Source organism: Ursus americanus, chromosome 21 (genome assembly GCF_024610735.1).
Source record: "Ursus americanus isolate L20-20 chromosome 21, mUrsAme1.1.p, whole genome shotgun sequence".
Lineage (NCBI taxonomy): Eukaryota > Metazoa > Chordata > Mammalia > Carnivora > Ursidae > Ursus > Ursus americanus.
This window is the reverse complement of record NC_142147.1, coordinates 50,727,354-50,743,162: the sequence shown is the minus strand read 5'-3', so window position 1 is coordinate 50,743,162 and position 15,809 is coordinate 50,727,354. Positions and strand designations below refer to the sequence as shown.

The window sequence follows — 15,809 nt, the reverse complement described above, 5'->3', positions numbered from 1 at the left end:
TTAGTTGCTTATGATTTTTTAACTAATAGGTTTAATTTTTTTTTAATTTTATTTTATTTGTCAGGCTCCCCACTGAGCAGGGAGCCTGATGCGGACTCGATCCCAGGACCCCGAGATCATGACCTGAGCAGAAGGCAGACGCTTCACCGACTGAGCCACCCAGGCGTCCGAAATAGGCTTTATTTTTAAGAGCAGTTTTGGGTTTACAGAAAATTAGAGAAAAGTACAGAGAGTCCCCATGCATATCCCCTTTACCCCACCCCCAGTTTCCCCTCTTATTAGCATCTTGCTTTAGTGGGTACTTTCTTGTACTTGGTAAGCCAACATTGATAGGGAAGGGGGAAAGGAGAGGGAGAGAATCTCAAGCAGGCTCCATGCCCAGCACAGACCCAGACCTGGGGTTCGATCTCACGATCCCAACATCATGACCTGAGCCAAAATCAAGAGTCATACACTTAACCCACTGAGCCATCCAGGTGCCCCTTATTTATTTGAAAGAGAGAACGCATGCACATGCAAATGAGGGAGAGGGAGAGAATCTCAAGCCAACACCCCACTGAGCATGGAGCCCCACATGGGGCTCGATATCACGACCCTGAGATGATGACCTGAGCAAAATCAAGAGTCAGATGCATAACCGAGCCACCCAGGCGCCCCTCTAGAGGAGAATTTAACAAGTAGGTCTCATGGGGCTGCAGGAGGAATAAATGCCTATAATAGCCTGTCCTCCTGCCCCCACCCCAACTCAGCAGCAAAGACTCTGTTATAACCCAAGAGGGTTCACATCTGCTCCTCTCCTCGGGACTCTCCAGGAACTCCCAGCTCAGGGAGAGTACATTCTGTCCCTGTCTCTCTGGGTCTCTGCCTCTATCGAGCTTGTCCCACCACAAAGGGACCTGAGGACCTAGCCACAAGACCCTGGATGACCCGATCCCAATCACCTCCCTGCCTCTCACACTTGCTGACTCCATTCCTGCCACATTGGCCCCCTGGCTGGTCTACACACACACACACATGACACACTCTGGCTTCACGGTCCCTTCTGGTCCCTCTGCCCCCCTGGCTCTGCCTCCAGATCTCCCCAGGGCTGACGTCCCCTGCAGTCGCCAGCGCAGCCCCTCCGGGCCACTCAACAGAGCATGGCCTTCCTGTGCTATCCAGAGGGCAACAGAGCCTCTGTCTGGCTTGCTCTCTGCTGGGTCCAGGCTGCTAGTTTCATTTTCTGTCTCCAGGAATGCCCTCAAAGCCCGCCGACACCCAGAGCCCCGTCTCCGAATGCCTGATCCCTCCTTCAGCACCGCAGTCCCCCTGACGCCCAGCCGCAGCCCCCAATTCCTCCCCAAGGCCCCTGTCACCCCCTTAGGGACACAGAGACAAGGCCCCAGCACTAAGTTTATTCCCTCCCGACAGAGAGGAGGCATTCTGGGGGCAGAGCCTGCAGCGGGTGAGTCAGGGGCCGGTGTGGGGGTGTTTCTCTGCTGGGTGCTGTGAGGCTCAGACGGGGCGCTGGGGTGGTCAGTGGAGGCTCTTGGAGGCTGAGCTTGGTTTGGGGGGCCCTGGGCTGGGCGATTCTGCCAGTAAGAACTGGATCGTTCACTTACCCTTTGGGTCTATGAGACCCCCAGGGGCAGGGTGGGACGGGCTGGGAGGGGCTGCAGTGTCTTGGAGAAGTTGACCTGGTGGGTCCCTGAGAGCTCAGGGGCAGAGGGACACAGGATGTAGGTGTCCGCAGGCTTCAGGTCCAGATGGGGAGGGGGGCCTGACCACGGGGGCCCCTCCTCGGGTCCCCCCCTGGGGCTACAAGGCTGCAGCGGGCACACAGGGGCTCAGAGCTCGTCATGGTGACGTGTCAGGTCCTCGCCGTAGTTGGTGGCCTGGCTACCCACGAACATGTTCCAGTTACTCAGAATCTCGGCCTTGCTCAAACGCCCATCCTGGAGGGAGGGTCAGACGGCAGCAGGGGTGACAAGGGGCCCTGCCTGGGAGACTCCTCTCTGAACCTCAGTTTGCCCCCCCAACACACCCGGGGTCTCTGTCCCTCCCCTTCCCCCACCCCCTCCCTCGGTCTCTCTGTTCCTCTTTCTGTCCCTGGCCCAACAGCACCCCAGGGCAGCTCCAGGCCCGGTCCGGCCACGTGGGCACAGCGGCCCCCTGCGCGCACCTTGTCCGTGTCGCTCTCGTGCAGCAGGTGGTTGGCCTCCACCAGCGGCTGGTCCTGGGCTGGGGGCAGCACCCAGTGGCCCACCTCACTGCCGTCCAGCCGCCCGTCCTTGTTCAGATCGCGGAAGTCCCGGAACTGCTCCCGCTCCGTCTGCACCCAGGCCGGCTCCTCCTCCCCGGGCTCGGCGGAGTACAGATCCGCTGGGCCGGGCGACAGGGGCGACGTCAGGCGGTTCGGGGCGGGCGGGCACCCCGGGGCTCCGTCCCGGCCCTGACCCGACCCGACCGCGGGACTCCCGGCAGCCCACTGCACCTGCTCTCCCGCCTCGGTGTCATCGGCTGTTGGAACGGGGCTAATAGCGACACTGAACTAACAGGTGATCACGGGGCTGCAGAGAAAGGGACTGGAGGCATTGATCATTTCCTCCAACCGCGTCAGTTTGCCCGAGACACACGTGACATGAATGCTGTGCCCCACGGGCGCAGGCCGTGTGAGCAGATACTAAAAAGCCACCCTTGGGACAGCTCACTCCACTTTAAAAAGCTCCCTCGGGGTGGCTCAGTCAGTTAGGCGTCTGCCTTCGGCTCAGGTCATGATCCCAGGGTCCTCGGATCGAGCCCCTCACCAGGCTCCCTGCTCAGCGGGGAGTCTGCTTCTCACTCTCCGCCCCCCCCATTCGTGCTCTCTTGCTCTCTCACTCTGCTCTCTCTCTCAGATAAATAAATAAAATATTTTTTAAAAAGTGTAAGTCTTTTACGCCTGATACAAAACCATGATAATTACTAGAGAATGCCTTCCTCCTCTCAGGGACCAGGCCAGGGTGCTGTCACAAGGATGTCACCAAGGATGGAACAGGTGGTGGACACTCAGTCAGCCTTCTAGAATAGTCAGTGCAGAGCCTCTTTTTTCTTTTTTTTTTTTTTAATGGTCCTAAGTCATTGTTTCTTACAGGAAATGATGGTAACAGTAGATGGGGGTCGTGTAGGTTTTTTTAAATTGTGGAGAAAAAATTAAAACAATTAAATACATAGGTTTGAATGTAAAGAAATAAGGGGCGCCTGGCTGGCTCAGTTGGAAGAATGTTTGACTCTTGATCTTGGGCATCATGAGTTCAAACCCCATGTTGGGTGTGGAGATTACTTAAATAAATAAAATTTAGGGGGAGTCTGGGTGGCTCAGTCAGTTAAGCATCTGCCTTCTGCTCAGGTCATGGGATCCTGGGACCGAGTCCCGCATGGGGCTCCCTGCTTTTCCCTCCGCCTGCAGCTCCCCCTGCTTGTGCTCTCTCTCAAATAAATAAATAAAATCTTTTTTTAATGTAAAAAAAAGATTTAAATAAATAAGCTTTAAATTTTTTTTAAAAATTGTGGTAAAAAGCACATAGCATAAAGCCCACCATCGGTGGCATTTAACACACCCACACTGTTGGACGACAACCACCCAGAACATTTTCATCCTCCCAAAAGGAGCCCCCTTTCCCATTAAGGAGTGAGCCCCTAGGCCCCCACACCCTTCCAGCTCTGGGGAACCGGCAATCTCATTCCTGTCTCTATGAATGTCCTATCCCGAACATTTCGTGTAAACGGGGTCATACAATAATATTGTGGCCCTTTGTGCCTGACTTCTTTCACTCGGCATAGTGATTTTATTTTGTATTAACGTGTAGCTGACATACAATGTTACATTAGTTTGGAGCGTCAGACATAGAGACTTAGCATATGGTTTTGAAGATTTACCCATATTGTAGCGTCTACGAGTACTTCCTCCCATTGTATGGATCTCCCTCTGGGGGCATCTGGGTTGACCAGATGGCATTGTGGGAGCTGGGTGTTCTACTCCCGCCTTTTTTTTTTTTTTAGTTTTATTTATTTGTTTGTCAGAGAGAGAGAGAGAGAAAGAGAGTGCGTGCAAGCAGGGGGAGGGGCAGCCAGAGACAGAAGTAGGCGCTCTGCTGGGCAGGGAGCCCGACACGGGGCTCGATCCCAGGACCCCGGGATCACGACCTGAGCAGAAGGCAGACACTTCACTGAGCCCCCCCAGGCACCCCTCTACTACCGCCTTTACAGGTAAGTACGGGTAAGGAAGCCGAGGCCAGGAGAGGTCGAGGAACTCATTTCCGGTCCCATGGCTGGGAGGTGGCAGGTGGGAAGCATAGACACTGGCTCTGGAGCCTACACCCTTGAGCTCGGTGTACCCCCACCTCTCCCACCTTCCCTGACACGCCACCTTCCCTCCCAGCCTGGGTCACGCCGCCTCTACCCTCCTGGCTCATGTTCTTCCCTATACCATTCAACAGCTGTGAAATTACATTGCTCTGGGGAGTCCTGGGGTCCTGCCTGCCTCACTCTCCAGAACCCCACAGGGAAAGGAAGCAGCCTAGGGGGCAGGGTGGGACCCTGGGCTCCGCCCGCCTGGACCCCCATCCTGCTCCACCTCAGTCAAGCAGCTACGGCTCAGGCCTCAGCTTCCTCATCTGTGAAATGGGGCAATAATACCCATCTCGTCGGTCGATATGGGGATTAAGCGAATTTACAAGTCGTTAACCACTTAGAACAGAGTCTAGCGTGTGGTAACCATGTGCCAGCTGCTGCAATTAGTGGTGAAGCCTGAATTCTTTCCAACACACACACACACACACAAAGAATTCTATCTTCCTCACAGATAAAAGTAAGATAAATTATGCTTAAATAAAAATGTCTTGCCTGAGGGTTTGTTCCAGAAAAACATGAAAAATATTTTCAAACTCGTAAAAATATGCATGTTTAACAGCTTTCCCCTCAACTAAATTCTTTGCCTCGTGAGGACAGGGGTAGAGGCAGGGCCAAGGGGAAATCTGGGGGTGTCGCAAGGGCCCCCCAAATTCTGAGTAACAGGAGACACAGCCTTTGCTGTGCAAATGCAGGCTCGAGACAAGCTCCCCGACTTCCCAACTCCAACCACTGCAGCCGCTGAGGCCTGATTTTGTAGACGTTCCAGACTCTCCCAGGAAGGAACCTGGTCTGTGACATTCTCTGCTGTATCCTCAACCATGAACATGCAGTATGTGCTCAATATATGTTTCCTGGTCCTGGCACACAGTGGGCACTTAATAAATGCTTTTTTGGTCTGGCCACAGAAAGTACTGGATAAATGCTTCCTGGGCCTGGCACATAGTAGGTGCTTGAGAAAGATTTGCTAGGCCTAACAAATATACGTACTCAACAAATGTTGGCTGGGCCCGACACACGGTGGGTGAGCGAAAAATACTTTTAGGGTCCAGCACACAGTAGGTGCTCCATTAATGTTTGGTGGCTACATGAACTCAAGCAGTGCCCCTGCCCCCACTTCAGAGGGCCACTGCTCTCCTATGGGTGATATACACTGGGCTGTCTGGGGGAGGACAGGCGCCCTCAGGGAGGGTCCCACTCACCGATGTACTCTTCCACTTGGACGTAGCCATCTTTGTTCTTGTCCAGATCCTCCAGGGTTTCCTGGGGGAAGAGGGGCGTTAGGGCTGGCTCCCGAGGAGGGCTGGCCCCCCGGGGTTGGGCTGTGAGGTTCTCTCAGGGACTCTGGCTCGGGCTCGGCTGTATGGCCAGGCATCAGAGCAGTCTCAATGGGGTCTACCTGTCCCGGGGTGGGGGTAGAGATTGGGTGGCTTTCTGGGGTGCATGATGACGCAGGTCCTACCTGCACTTAGTGGGGGGGGCAGAGAACCCAGATATCCTGGGACGCACAGGTTGCTGCCGCACAAGGAGACCTGTCCTGCATCCCTCACACTTTTCTCCCATCCAACAGCAAACGCTCTCCAAGGGAAGAGGCCTCTTCCCATTCAGCAGAGCCTAGACCCTAGCTCTGTTTTCTGTATGAGCGTGACGTACTTAGTGGATCACTATGACGCACGCTCAGTACTTGGCTTTCTCTCCACTTCTTGAGCAAACAGCTTCTGTTCCCCACTTTTTTCTTTTAAGATTTATTTATTATTTAAGACTGGGGAAACAGACTCCCCGCTGTGTGTGGAGCCCGAGGTGGGGCTCGATCTCATGACCCTGAGATCCTGACCTGACCCAAAAATCAAGAGTCAGGTGCTTAACCGACTGAGCCACCCAGGCACCCCTGTTCCCACTTTTTTTTAGATTTTATTCATATATATATATATTTTTTTATGTGACAGAGAGACAGCCAGCGAGAGAGGGAACACAGCAGGGGGAGTGGGAGAGGAAGAAGCAGGCTCACAGCAGAGGAGCCCGATGTGGGACTCGATCCTGGTACGCCGGGATCACGCCCTGAGCCGAAGGCAGACGCTTTAACGACTGCACTACCCAGGCGCCCCCTATTCATATGTTTAAGAGAGAGAATGAGCGAGAGTGAGCGAGAGTGAGCGAGCATGAGTGGGGGTGGGGGGAGAAGGGCAGAGGAAGAAGCAGGCTCCCCACTGCGCAGGAGGTCTGACGTGGGGCTCGATCCCAGGACCCTGAGATCATGACCTGAGCCGAAGGTAGACACTCAACCGACTGAGCCACCCAGGTGCCCCCCTGCCCCGTTCCCCACTTTTACATTCAAGCTCACTCACTGTGGGATGGTGTAGGGTCTGACCCTCCACTATGCCTTCTTCACAAAGAAAACTCCAACATTTTAGGATTGCCAGAAAAAATACAAGATGATGACTTACATTCAACTTTCAGATGAGCAGCTAATAATTCTTTAGTATAAGGATGCCCCACACAGTATCTGGTACATACTTATACTGTAGGACACAGTTACATTTGAATTTCAGATGATTTTTTTAAACATAAGTATGTCCCAAATATTTTATGGGACATACTTACACTAAAAAAAAAAAATTACGGTGGCTCAGATGGTTGGGCGTCTGCCTTCAGCTCAGGTCGTGATCCCAGGGTCCTGGGATCAAGTCCCACATGGGGCTCCCTGCTCAGTGGGGGAGTCTGCTTCTCCCTCTCCCTCTACTGTTCCCCTGCTTGTGCTCTCTCTCTCTCTTTTTTTTTTAAGATTTTATTTATTTATTTGACAGAGAGAGAGAGACAGCCAGCGAGAGAGGGAACACAAGCAGGGGGAGTGGGAGAAGAAGAAGCAGGCTCCTAGCAGAGGAGCCTGATGTGGGACTCGATCCCAGAACACCAGGACCACGCCCTGAGCCGAAGGCAGACGCTTAACGACTGAGCCACCCAGGCGCCCCTGCTTGTGCTCTCTTGATCTCTTTGTCAAATAAATAAAATCATAAATAAATAAATAAATAAATAAATTCTCGTTATAACTTCAAGTATAATTGAATGCCCTTTGTTACTTGCTAAATCTGGTTACTCGACAGCACTTATATATTGAAATTCTTGTCATTTCTTATAAGTGACTTTCCTTTATTATTATTTTTTTCTTTAAAGTAGGCTCCATGCCCAGTGTGCGGCTTGAACTCATGACCCGGGTATCAGGAGTCACATGCTCTACTGACTGGGCCAGCCAGACACCCCTTTAAGTGACTTTCCTTTAGTTTCCCCTTTCTAAAGTACAGTTGGGGCTAGCAGTAATGTTTTGAAATCCTGTGTGTGGGGAGTTACGCTCCATATCCACGAACATGAAAGATGACAGCAGAGTTTAGACGGGGGCTCAGCAAACTTCTTCCACAAAGGGCCGGAGAGGAAATAGTGCTACTTTGTGAGCCATGTGGTCTCTGTGGAACCCACACAACTCTCTCTGGTTGTGGCACATGGAAGCATAGGGGCGTGGCTCCGTTACAATAAAACTCGATTTGCATAAACAGGCTGAGGGCTGGATTTGGCTGCGGGGTAGATAGTTGGCTGACCCCTGGTGCGACCGTGGATTCAACAGCCTGGGTTCAAATCCGAGCTGTGCCACTTCTGGTCTTGGTGATCTCGGGCAAGTCCTCTCACCTCTCTGTGCCCAGGTGTCCTCATCTATAAAAGGAAGGTGAAAGGGCGCCTGCGGGGGGCTCAGTTGGTTAACTGTCTGCCTTCGGCTCAGGTCATGATCCTGGGGTCCTGGGATCAAGTCCCACATTGGGTTCCCTGCTCAGCGGGGAGTCTGCTTCTCCTTCTGCCCCTCTCCCCGCTCATGCTCTCTCTAATAATAAATAAAATCTTTTAAAAATAATAATAAAATAAAATGAAGATGATAGCCCAACCCCATAGGGTTGCCATGATGACTCAATCAAGCTAATCCTTAGGTAAAGATGTTACCACGGTGCCCCTGGCACACAGGACACGCTCAGTCAGGGTCAGTTAAATAATCTCAACGCAGGGGGCCCCTGGCTGGCTCAGTTAGTAGAGCACGTGATTCTTGATCTCAGGGTTGTAAGTTCGAGCCTCATGTTGAATGTAGAGATTACTTAAAAAATAAAATCTTTAAAAAAAGATAAAACCTCAACTCAGGAGAGTAAAGAGGTATTACGACATTATCCGCTATAAAAGAGGGACGTTGGGCCTGGGAGGATGGGGAGTCTAGTGGGTTCGAGAAGGCTGGGTAAATGACATCTCTCCTCTCCGGATTGCAGTCATCTCTGGAATGTGCTTGAAGCCCCCCACATCAACAGTACACACATCACCTCAAGTCAAGAAAAGGCCTGAGAAATATCTACAACAGCTGCAAATGCACCTCCCAGTGGGCCAGAGATCCCACCGCTAGCAGTTTTATTCTGCAGCCATACTGATGCATGCGTGTAATGTGACATAATGAGCAATTAGCATCAGTCAGTTTTGCAGTTTTACGTGTATGAACTCATCTAGTCCCTATAACCAGCCTTGACGTAGGAACAGTTACCAGTACCACCGTTTTGTAGATGAGGAACAGGTCCAGAGAGGTTAAGTAACTTGCCCAAGGTCACACAGCCAGGAAGCTGCAGGGCTGGCATTTGAACCCAGGCCTTCTGGGCTCAGAGCCCTTGATCCTAACAGGCTTGCCACAGACTCTCAAACCAGCTCTGGAAACGGAGCCAGCAGAGAGGGGTTGGAGGACGGGGTCAAGGAGACGGAGAGGCCAGAGGATTATCCACTTTTTTTGCATCCTCTGGGCATTTTTTTTAAAGATTTTTTTTATTTATTTATTTGAGAGAGAGCGCACAAGCCGGGGGCGGGGAGGGGGAGAAGCAGGCTCCCCGCTGAGCAGGGAGCTGATGCAGGACTTGATCCCAGAACCCCGAGATCATGACCCAAGCCGAAGGCAGACGCTTAACTGACTGAGCCACCCGCGTGCCCCTCCTTTGGGCATTTAAACACATTGGTACGTTAGCTATTTTAGACATACATATAATTACATTTTAAAAATACTTTGTGAAAAGTTAGGCATGGTAGAAACGGGTATAAACCCTTCCACGGGGCGCCTGGGTGGCACAGCCGTTGGGCATCTGCCTTCGGCTCAGGGCGTGATCCCAGCGTTATGGGATCGAGCCCCACATCAGGCTCCTCTGCTATGAGCCTGCTTCTTCCTCTCCCACTCCCCCTGCTTGTGTTCCCTCTCTCGCTGGCTGTCTCTATCTCTGTCGAATAAATAAATAAAATCTTAAAAACAAAACAAAAAAAAAAAACCCTCCACGACCAGTGAGCCCTCACGTGAACTGTGGACTTTGGGGGGTGACGATGTGTCAGCACAGGTCCCTCCACTGTAACAAGTGTCCCACTCTGGCGGGGGATGTTTGTGGGGGAGGCTGTGCGAGTGTGGGGGCGGGGAGGGTATGGGAAATCTGTGGACCTCTTGTTCAATGTTACCACGAACCTAAGTCTGTTCTAAAAATTAAGGTCTGGGGCGCCTGGGTGGCTCAGTCAGTTAAGCGCCTGCCTTCAGCTCAGGTCATGATCCCTGGGTCCTGGGATCGAGTCCTGTATGGGGCTCCCTGCTCAGCGGGGAGCCTGCTTCTCCTTCTCCCTCTGTGTGTTCTCTCTCTCTTGCTCGCTCTCTCTCTGTCTCAAATAAATAAATAAAATCTTTAAAAATAAACAAATAAATAAAAATAAAATCTTTAAGAGGTGTCTGGGTGGCTCAGTCAGTTGGGCATCCAGCTCTTGGTTTCCACTTGGGTCATGATCTCAGGGTTGTGGGATCGAGCCCCGCATGGGGCTCCATGCTCAGTGTGGAGTCTGCTTGAGGTTCTCTCTCTCCCTCTATCCCTCCCCTGGCTCGCAATCTCTCTCTAAATAAATAAAATCTTTAAAAATATATAAAATAAGTAAAATAAAATATTTTAAAAATAAAAATTAAGATCTGCTGGGGAAAAAAAGAAGGAGAAAAAAATCCTTCCACAATAGGGGGCATCTGGGTGGTTCAGTCGGTTAAATGTCCAAGTCTTTATTTCGGCTTAGGTCACAGTCTCAGGGTTGTGAGACTGAGCCCCAAGTCAGGCTCCATGCTCGGCATTGAGCCTGCTTAAGATTCTCTCTCCCTCTCTCTCTGCCCCTTCCCCCTTACAATCTCTCTCACTCTCTCAAAAAAAAAAAAAAAAAATCCTTCCACTATAAAATGGAGAAGGAATTGGAATTGCCACAAAAATTATAAAGGAACAGGAAGATGGGCCAGCAGAAGTGGCCTCAGGGTAGATACTCCATGAATGCAGTTGGGGTTTTCCTGGGGTTCAGCCAGGATTGGGGCTCCCCAAGGCACTCCTGGGGAATGTGTTTTCAAGCAGGGGGCCCGAACTCCAAATGTGAGCACAGGAAGGGGAAGACAGGGCCAGGAGGGACAGACACTGGGAGGTCAGGCGTAGGGCAGGGGAGAGGTTGCCCTCCACTGATCTCTTTGTGGGCTGGGTTCCCAGGGGAAGGTGCTGGAAGACCAGGTGACTGGCTCCCCCACGGTAAGCACTGGAAGGCTGGCCCTGACATCAGAAGCCTGGGTCCCAGGAGGGGGGTGGGAAGTGGAAAGCAGGCTCCTCGGGCCCTCACTCACGGCAATCACGATGTCCCGCATGTGAGGGAACTCTTCGGGGTGCAGGAAGGCCGTCAGCTCCTCCCTCGTGGCCATCGAGTCCCCGTCCTGGTCCGCCACCCGGAAACGCCGTTCATCCCGAGCTAGCATTTTCTTGTAGGTCTCGGCGTCCTCCACATCGTGAAATTCTTCACCTGGGGAAGGGGGAATCTCATTCAGCTGTGCCGTAATGGAGGGAACGGCGGGCAGGTTGAAGGAAAAGACAAAGGCTCCAGCTCAGCGGAGTCAGGGCAGGAAGGCCTCCACAAAACTAGTAATAATTAATATAGATTCACAGTCTGTATATATTAGCTCTCTTGTCGGGAGAGCTTAGTACATATGAAACACTTTACCTACAAAATTGCAAAATTGCATTTAATTCTCCCAAAAAAGCAAATAAAGAGAGTTTTTTTGTTTATTCTCACATTATGAAGGAGAAAACGGATTCCCACAGACAGGAAATCACCAGCCCAAAGTCAAGCAGCCAAGAATGATGCCCTTTGGGCCCCAAGGTCACCCTCTGGTGCTTTAAGTTACACTGACTCAGGTTATAGGACAGAGAAGAGGAGGAGGGTGTTTTCACCAAAGGGAAGGGTACAAGCGGAATGTGGAGGTTTGAAGAGCTCGCTGAGTTCAGGGAAACTACAGAAGGTCCATGTGGCTGGCCAGAAAATGCAGAAGAACAAAGCCAGGGGGTGGGCCAGGCTGGGCTGAGGAGCTGCGAGGGAGACCCTGGGGAGCCATGAAGGGCTGTGAGCAGGGGAGGATCAGGGGTCAGCTCTGGGTGTGGAGAGACCCCTCTGGGGATGTATGAGGGACAGGCTAGAGGAGGAGTGTGGAGGGAGGGTGCAGGAGGGAGAGAACAAGAGCTGTGGGGGTCGCAGGGCTAGGGCATGGGGACAGACAGGAGGAAACACAGTCAGGGGACGGGATAAATGGATTTGGGTTCTGTCAGAGATCAACGGTCAGGATGACAGGACATGGCAGGCAGATGTCACTGGTCAAGGATCCCCCAGTCACGGTTATAGAGGTCAGGGACTGGGAGTTTCGGGGTGATGGGGTACGGGAGTAGACCTTGATCAATGTTTGAAGTCAAGGGTTGAAGTCAAAGGTTAGGGATTCTGTCCCAGAGGCTACAGGTTCTCAGGTTGAGGCTGTCAAAAAGGTCAGGGTTACAGTGTGTGTGTTTTGCAGGGAGCAGGAGTCGGGGTCCCGCCGCGTACCCGGCGCGTAGTGGCCATAGGTGGCGTTGCGCAGCTCCTCCCAACCCACACGCCCGTCGCGGTCCGTGTCGTACGTGGTCCAGGCCGCGCTCACCGAGTCCCGTATGTGCCGCTGCTGCGTGTGCGCGATCCAAGAACGGAGCTCGGCCAGCGACACCCAGCCGTCCCCATCCCCTGCGCGGTCCATGCGGTCCACGATGCGCCTGCGAGTCGGGGCGGGGCACACGTCAGTCCCGGACTCCGCCCACCCCGGAGACCCGCCTTCGTTCAGGCTCCGCCCCGCACATGGAGCCACGCCCCCACTCGAGACACCCACCCCATATAGGGTTGAGAAAACCTTCCCAGAGCCGCCCGCACACAGAGGGGAGACGCCTGTCAATCCCGGGGCCACGCCCCGGGAAGGTCTCCGCCCCTTCAATCCAAAATCAGAGGGTCTACTGCCGCTGTGAGGTCCTCCACACCGCCTAGTTGGGGGAAGGACCTACCGCAATCCAGGGCCACACCCTCCACTCTGACTCCGCCCCTGGACCCAAACTTGCTTCATCTCTCGTTTGTCCGAGTTGGGGGTCAGGGCAGGGAGGCAGTGTCACATCGCGCCCCTCGCCCGCATGTCCCCTATCCCAAGACTCTCTCTGAATTCTGATGGCCACGGCCACGCACACACCGCACCTCTCGCCGTTTCAGGCGCGGCCGGTCTTCAGGCCGTCCCTTCCAACCCCGCCCCCTGCCCCGCCCGCCTGGCTGCGCGGGCTAGTTTCAGGCTCCTCTCCCTCCAGCCCCACCCTATGCTGCGTCCCGCCCCTTTCCCCTACTTTTCCCAGACTGTCTAAGGGTTTGCCCCAGGACCATCAGCAGCAACCCTGCGGGCTTGGCCTCCATCAGTCCCTTCCCCAAGCTCCGGCCGGATCATGTGCACCGTGCCGTCGCCTATGAAGCCCCTGAAGACCCTTCCTCGCGCACCTTGTCTTGGGCCGCTCCTATCTGCTCCCAGGACCCCTCCCCCGGCCACTCCCCGCCACCGGTTTGGGTCCTTCCCTAACAGCTCACAGAGCCCACAGGGAGCGCTCCTCTCGGTCACCGTCCTTCAGCCCCGCAACCCAGTTCCCAGGGTCTATTGCGGCCTGGGCACGGCCAAGTCCCCTCCCACTCCAGGCTGTGTCTGCTCCGATCGGTCTGGAGCTGGAGTCCCCAGACTCACAGGCTACCCTGAGGATCAGGCTGTTGTCAAGAGCGTGGGCTCCACCGCCAGATATTCTAGGTTCAAATCCTGCCACCTTCGCTTGCTGGCTATGTGACCTGGACAAGTCACTTAAACCTCTCTGTGCCTCAATTTACCCCTTTGTAAAATGGAGGATAAATAATAGAACCTACCCCACAGCGTGGTTGTGGGGATTAAATAAATTAACCCTTGCAAAGCACTTAGAACAGTGCCAGGCATTGTAGTAATGCTATGCCAAACGTGTTAGCCTATCGCACTGCCTTTCCTCCTCCCTCCCTCCTTCACCCAACCCCATCCGCGCACAGTCTCCCAGCCAGCAGACCCAGTCACCACCACTCTCTCCACCCTGATCCAGTCACCATTGCCTCCTGTCTTCCATCTGGACGACTGCAGTTGCTTCCTCACCAGCTCCCTGCTTCTCGGTCCCTACAGTCTGTTCCCCGAAAGGCAACCAGAAAGATTCCGTTGAAACCTGAGTCAGCTCACATCATCCCTCTGCTTAGAGCCCTCCTATGCCTCCCGTCTCCCTCCGAGAAACGCTGAAATCTTCACGGTGGCCTGAAGGCCCTGACCTCCTTGTTCCTTCTCTGCCATCATCTTCCACCTTCTCCTCTTTGTTCACTGGGTTCCAGCCACACGAGCCTCACTGCTCCTCAAATATCAGGCCCGCTCCTGCCTCAGGGCCTTTGCATTTACGGTTCCCTCTGCCTGGAATGCTCTTCCCCCATATATCGACATGGATCAAATATTACCTTCTTAATGAGGCCTCCCTTCACCTCCCTGTTTAAAATTACGGCCCTGAATCCTCCCCTCCATCTCTCTCCTACCCCAGACGGGCTCGGCTTTCCTCTGGGCTGAGCTGGTCGAATTCCTTGGCCACTTCCCGTCCTAGGAAAGCCTCATGGTCGTACTGGAAGTTCCCGTGGGCGTCATCATGAGGGGCCTCGCTCAGGGGGGCCGCCTGGTGCACCCTCCCCTGGCCATGAGGGCCTGCGTCAGGGGATGGCTTGCCCTGGGCGCCGCGCCTGAGCAGCAGCAGCAGCAGCAGAAGTGATGGTCGCCACATCATCAGTCCCTAGGGAGCGGTGGAGGCTAGGAGTCAGGGGTCACAGGAAAAAGAATAGAGACAGGACAGGAGAATGGAGGGGGGGAGACCGAAGACAAGACAGAGATGGTAGCTGGTCGCAAAGTTTAGGGCTCAAGAAGGGCCGGGGGTGGGAAAAAGGGGGGCAGAGTTCTCAGAGGTAAACCCAGAGGTGGGGACTGAATCTTCTGAGGGAGTCCCAGAACGGTCCCAGAGCCAGTAGTGGGGGGTCTCAAGCGAGAGACGTGGCGCGCTTCCCACGCAAAGTATGGAGTGGGGTCATGGCCAGAAAGCAATCATGCAGGCCCCCAGGCGTTATGTGCAGCCCGGACCCAATTTCCCGACCGAGAGAACCCGGACCGTCCTCCCTGGGCAAGCCACCCGCCCTCGCCTCCCTTTACCAGTTTAGTCAGCTTCACTTCGCTCTACACAGTCCGTTCTGCGTTCTCCGAAAAAGATGCCCAATTTGGCGGCTCTCCAGCCAGGCCCCGCCCCCAGCAGCTCAGAGGCCCCGCCCTCCGACCAATGAGCGCTCATGAGGACCCCCAAGGGGCGGGGCCGATGAGCTCGCGAGGGCCGCGGGCGCCCCACGCCACGTCCACAGAGAAAAGCGCGGCCCCAGAGGTTCCGCCCGCCCCTTCGCAGGGCAGGCGGGTGGGCGGCCCCGGAGAGACGCGGATGCCGAGAACTACAACTCCCGGCACGCATCGCAGCGCCCTACCGGACCACAGACCACCTCTAGCTGTTCTCTTTCCCAAGCCTCTTGGGAGGTGGTTTGGGTTTTTTAGTTTTTTGGGTTTTGCTTTTTTTTTTTTTAATTTCTTTATTTACTTAAGTAACCTCTACACCGAAAGTGGAGCTGGAGCTCACGACCCCCAAATCAAGAATTGCATGCTCTTCTGACTGAGCCAGCCAGGCCCCCAGGAGGTGTATTTTTATCTTTCCCTTTGTCAGTATGGTTTAAGAAAGAAGGGAACAGAGGGGCCAGAGGAGGCATCCCCTTCCCTCAAAGAGGGAACAATGCTTCCCTTCCGCTCCACCCAAGGAGTCAGGTCAGACTCCAGCCAAGAATTCCTCAAAATGCGTGGCACATTGTAGGCATTGGGTAAATAATCTGTGAAATTTATGAATGAAAAAGACGTGACTTGGTATATAAAATTGGCATATTCCACAACTGGCAACACGTTAGCCTCCGGAGAGATTCCAAGCCCAGGC

General features: G+C 53.8%; 1 protein-coding gene across 2 annotated transcripts; it reads right to left on the bottom strand.

The window, feature by feature from the left end:
* Window positions 1-471: 471 nt before the first annotated feature.
* RCN3 (reticulocalbin 3) lies at window positions 472-15,150 on the bottom strand. 2 transcript variants are annotated; one of them, XM_045772230.2, is made up of 7 exons: window positions 14,996-15,150; window positions 14,338-14,585; window positions 12,292-12,494; window positions 11,051-11,223; window positions 5,571-5,631; window positions 2,162-2,361; window positions 472-1,934 (listed from the first exon to the last, which is right to left on the bottom strand). In XM_045772230.2, exons 2-7 carry the CDS (start codon window positions 14,577-14,579, stop codon window positions 1,827-1,829), a joined length of 987 nt encoding a protein of 328 aa, XP_045628186.1. In that variant the 5' UTR covers window positions 14,580-14,585; window positions 14,996-15,150; the 3' UTR covers window positions 472-1,826. The 2 variants fall into 2 exon arrangements, with proteins under 2 accessions (XP_045628186.1, XP_087727112.1); XM_087870986.1 differs by having other exon boundaries at window positions 14,338-14,602; window positions 14,996-15,053.
* Between the last annotated feature and the right edge of the window lie 659 nt (window positions 15,151-15,809).

Excerpts from the sequence above, each read along its gene's own strand:
- RCN3 (XM_045772230.2), bottom strand. The coding sequence starts at position 14,579 with ATGATGTGGCGACCATCACTTCTGCTGCTGCTGCTGCTGCTCAGGCGC. Across the intron at positions 11,224-12,291 it reads CTATGGCCACTACGCGCCGG|GTGAAGAATTTCACGATGTG; the intron begins GTACGCGGCGGG and ends CCCCTTCCCCAG. Across the intron at positions 1,935-2,161 it reads ACGAGAGCGACACGGACAAG|GATGGGCGTTTGAGCAAGGC; the intron begins GTGCGCGCAGGG and ends CCCTCCCTCCAG.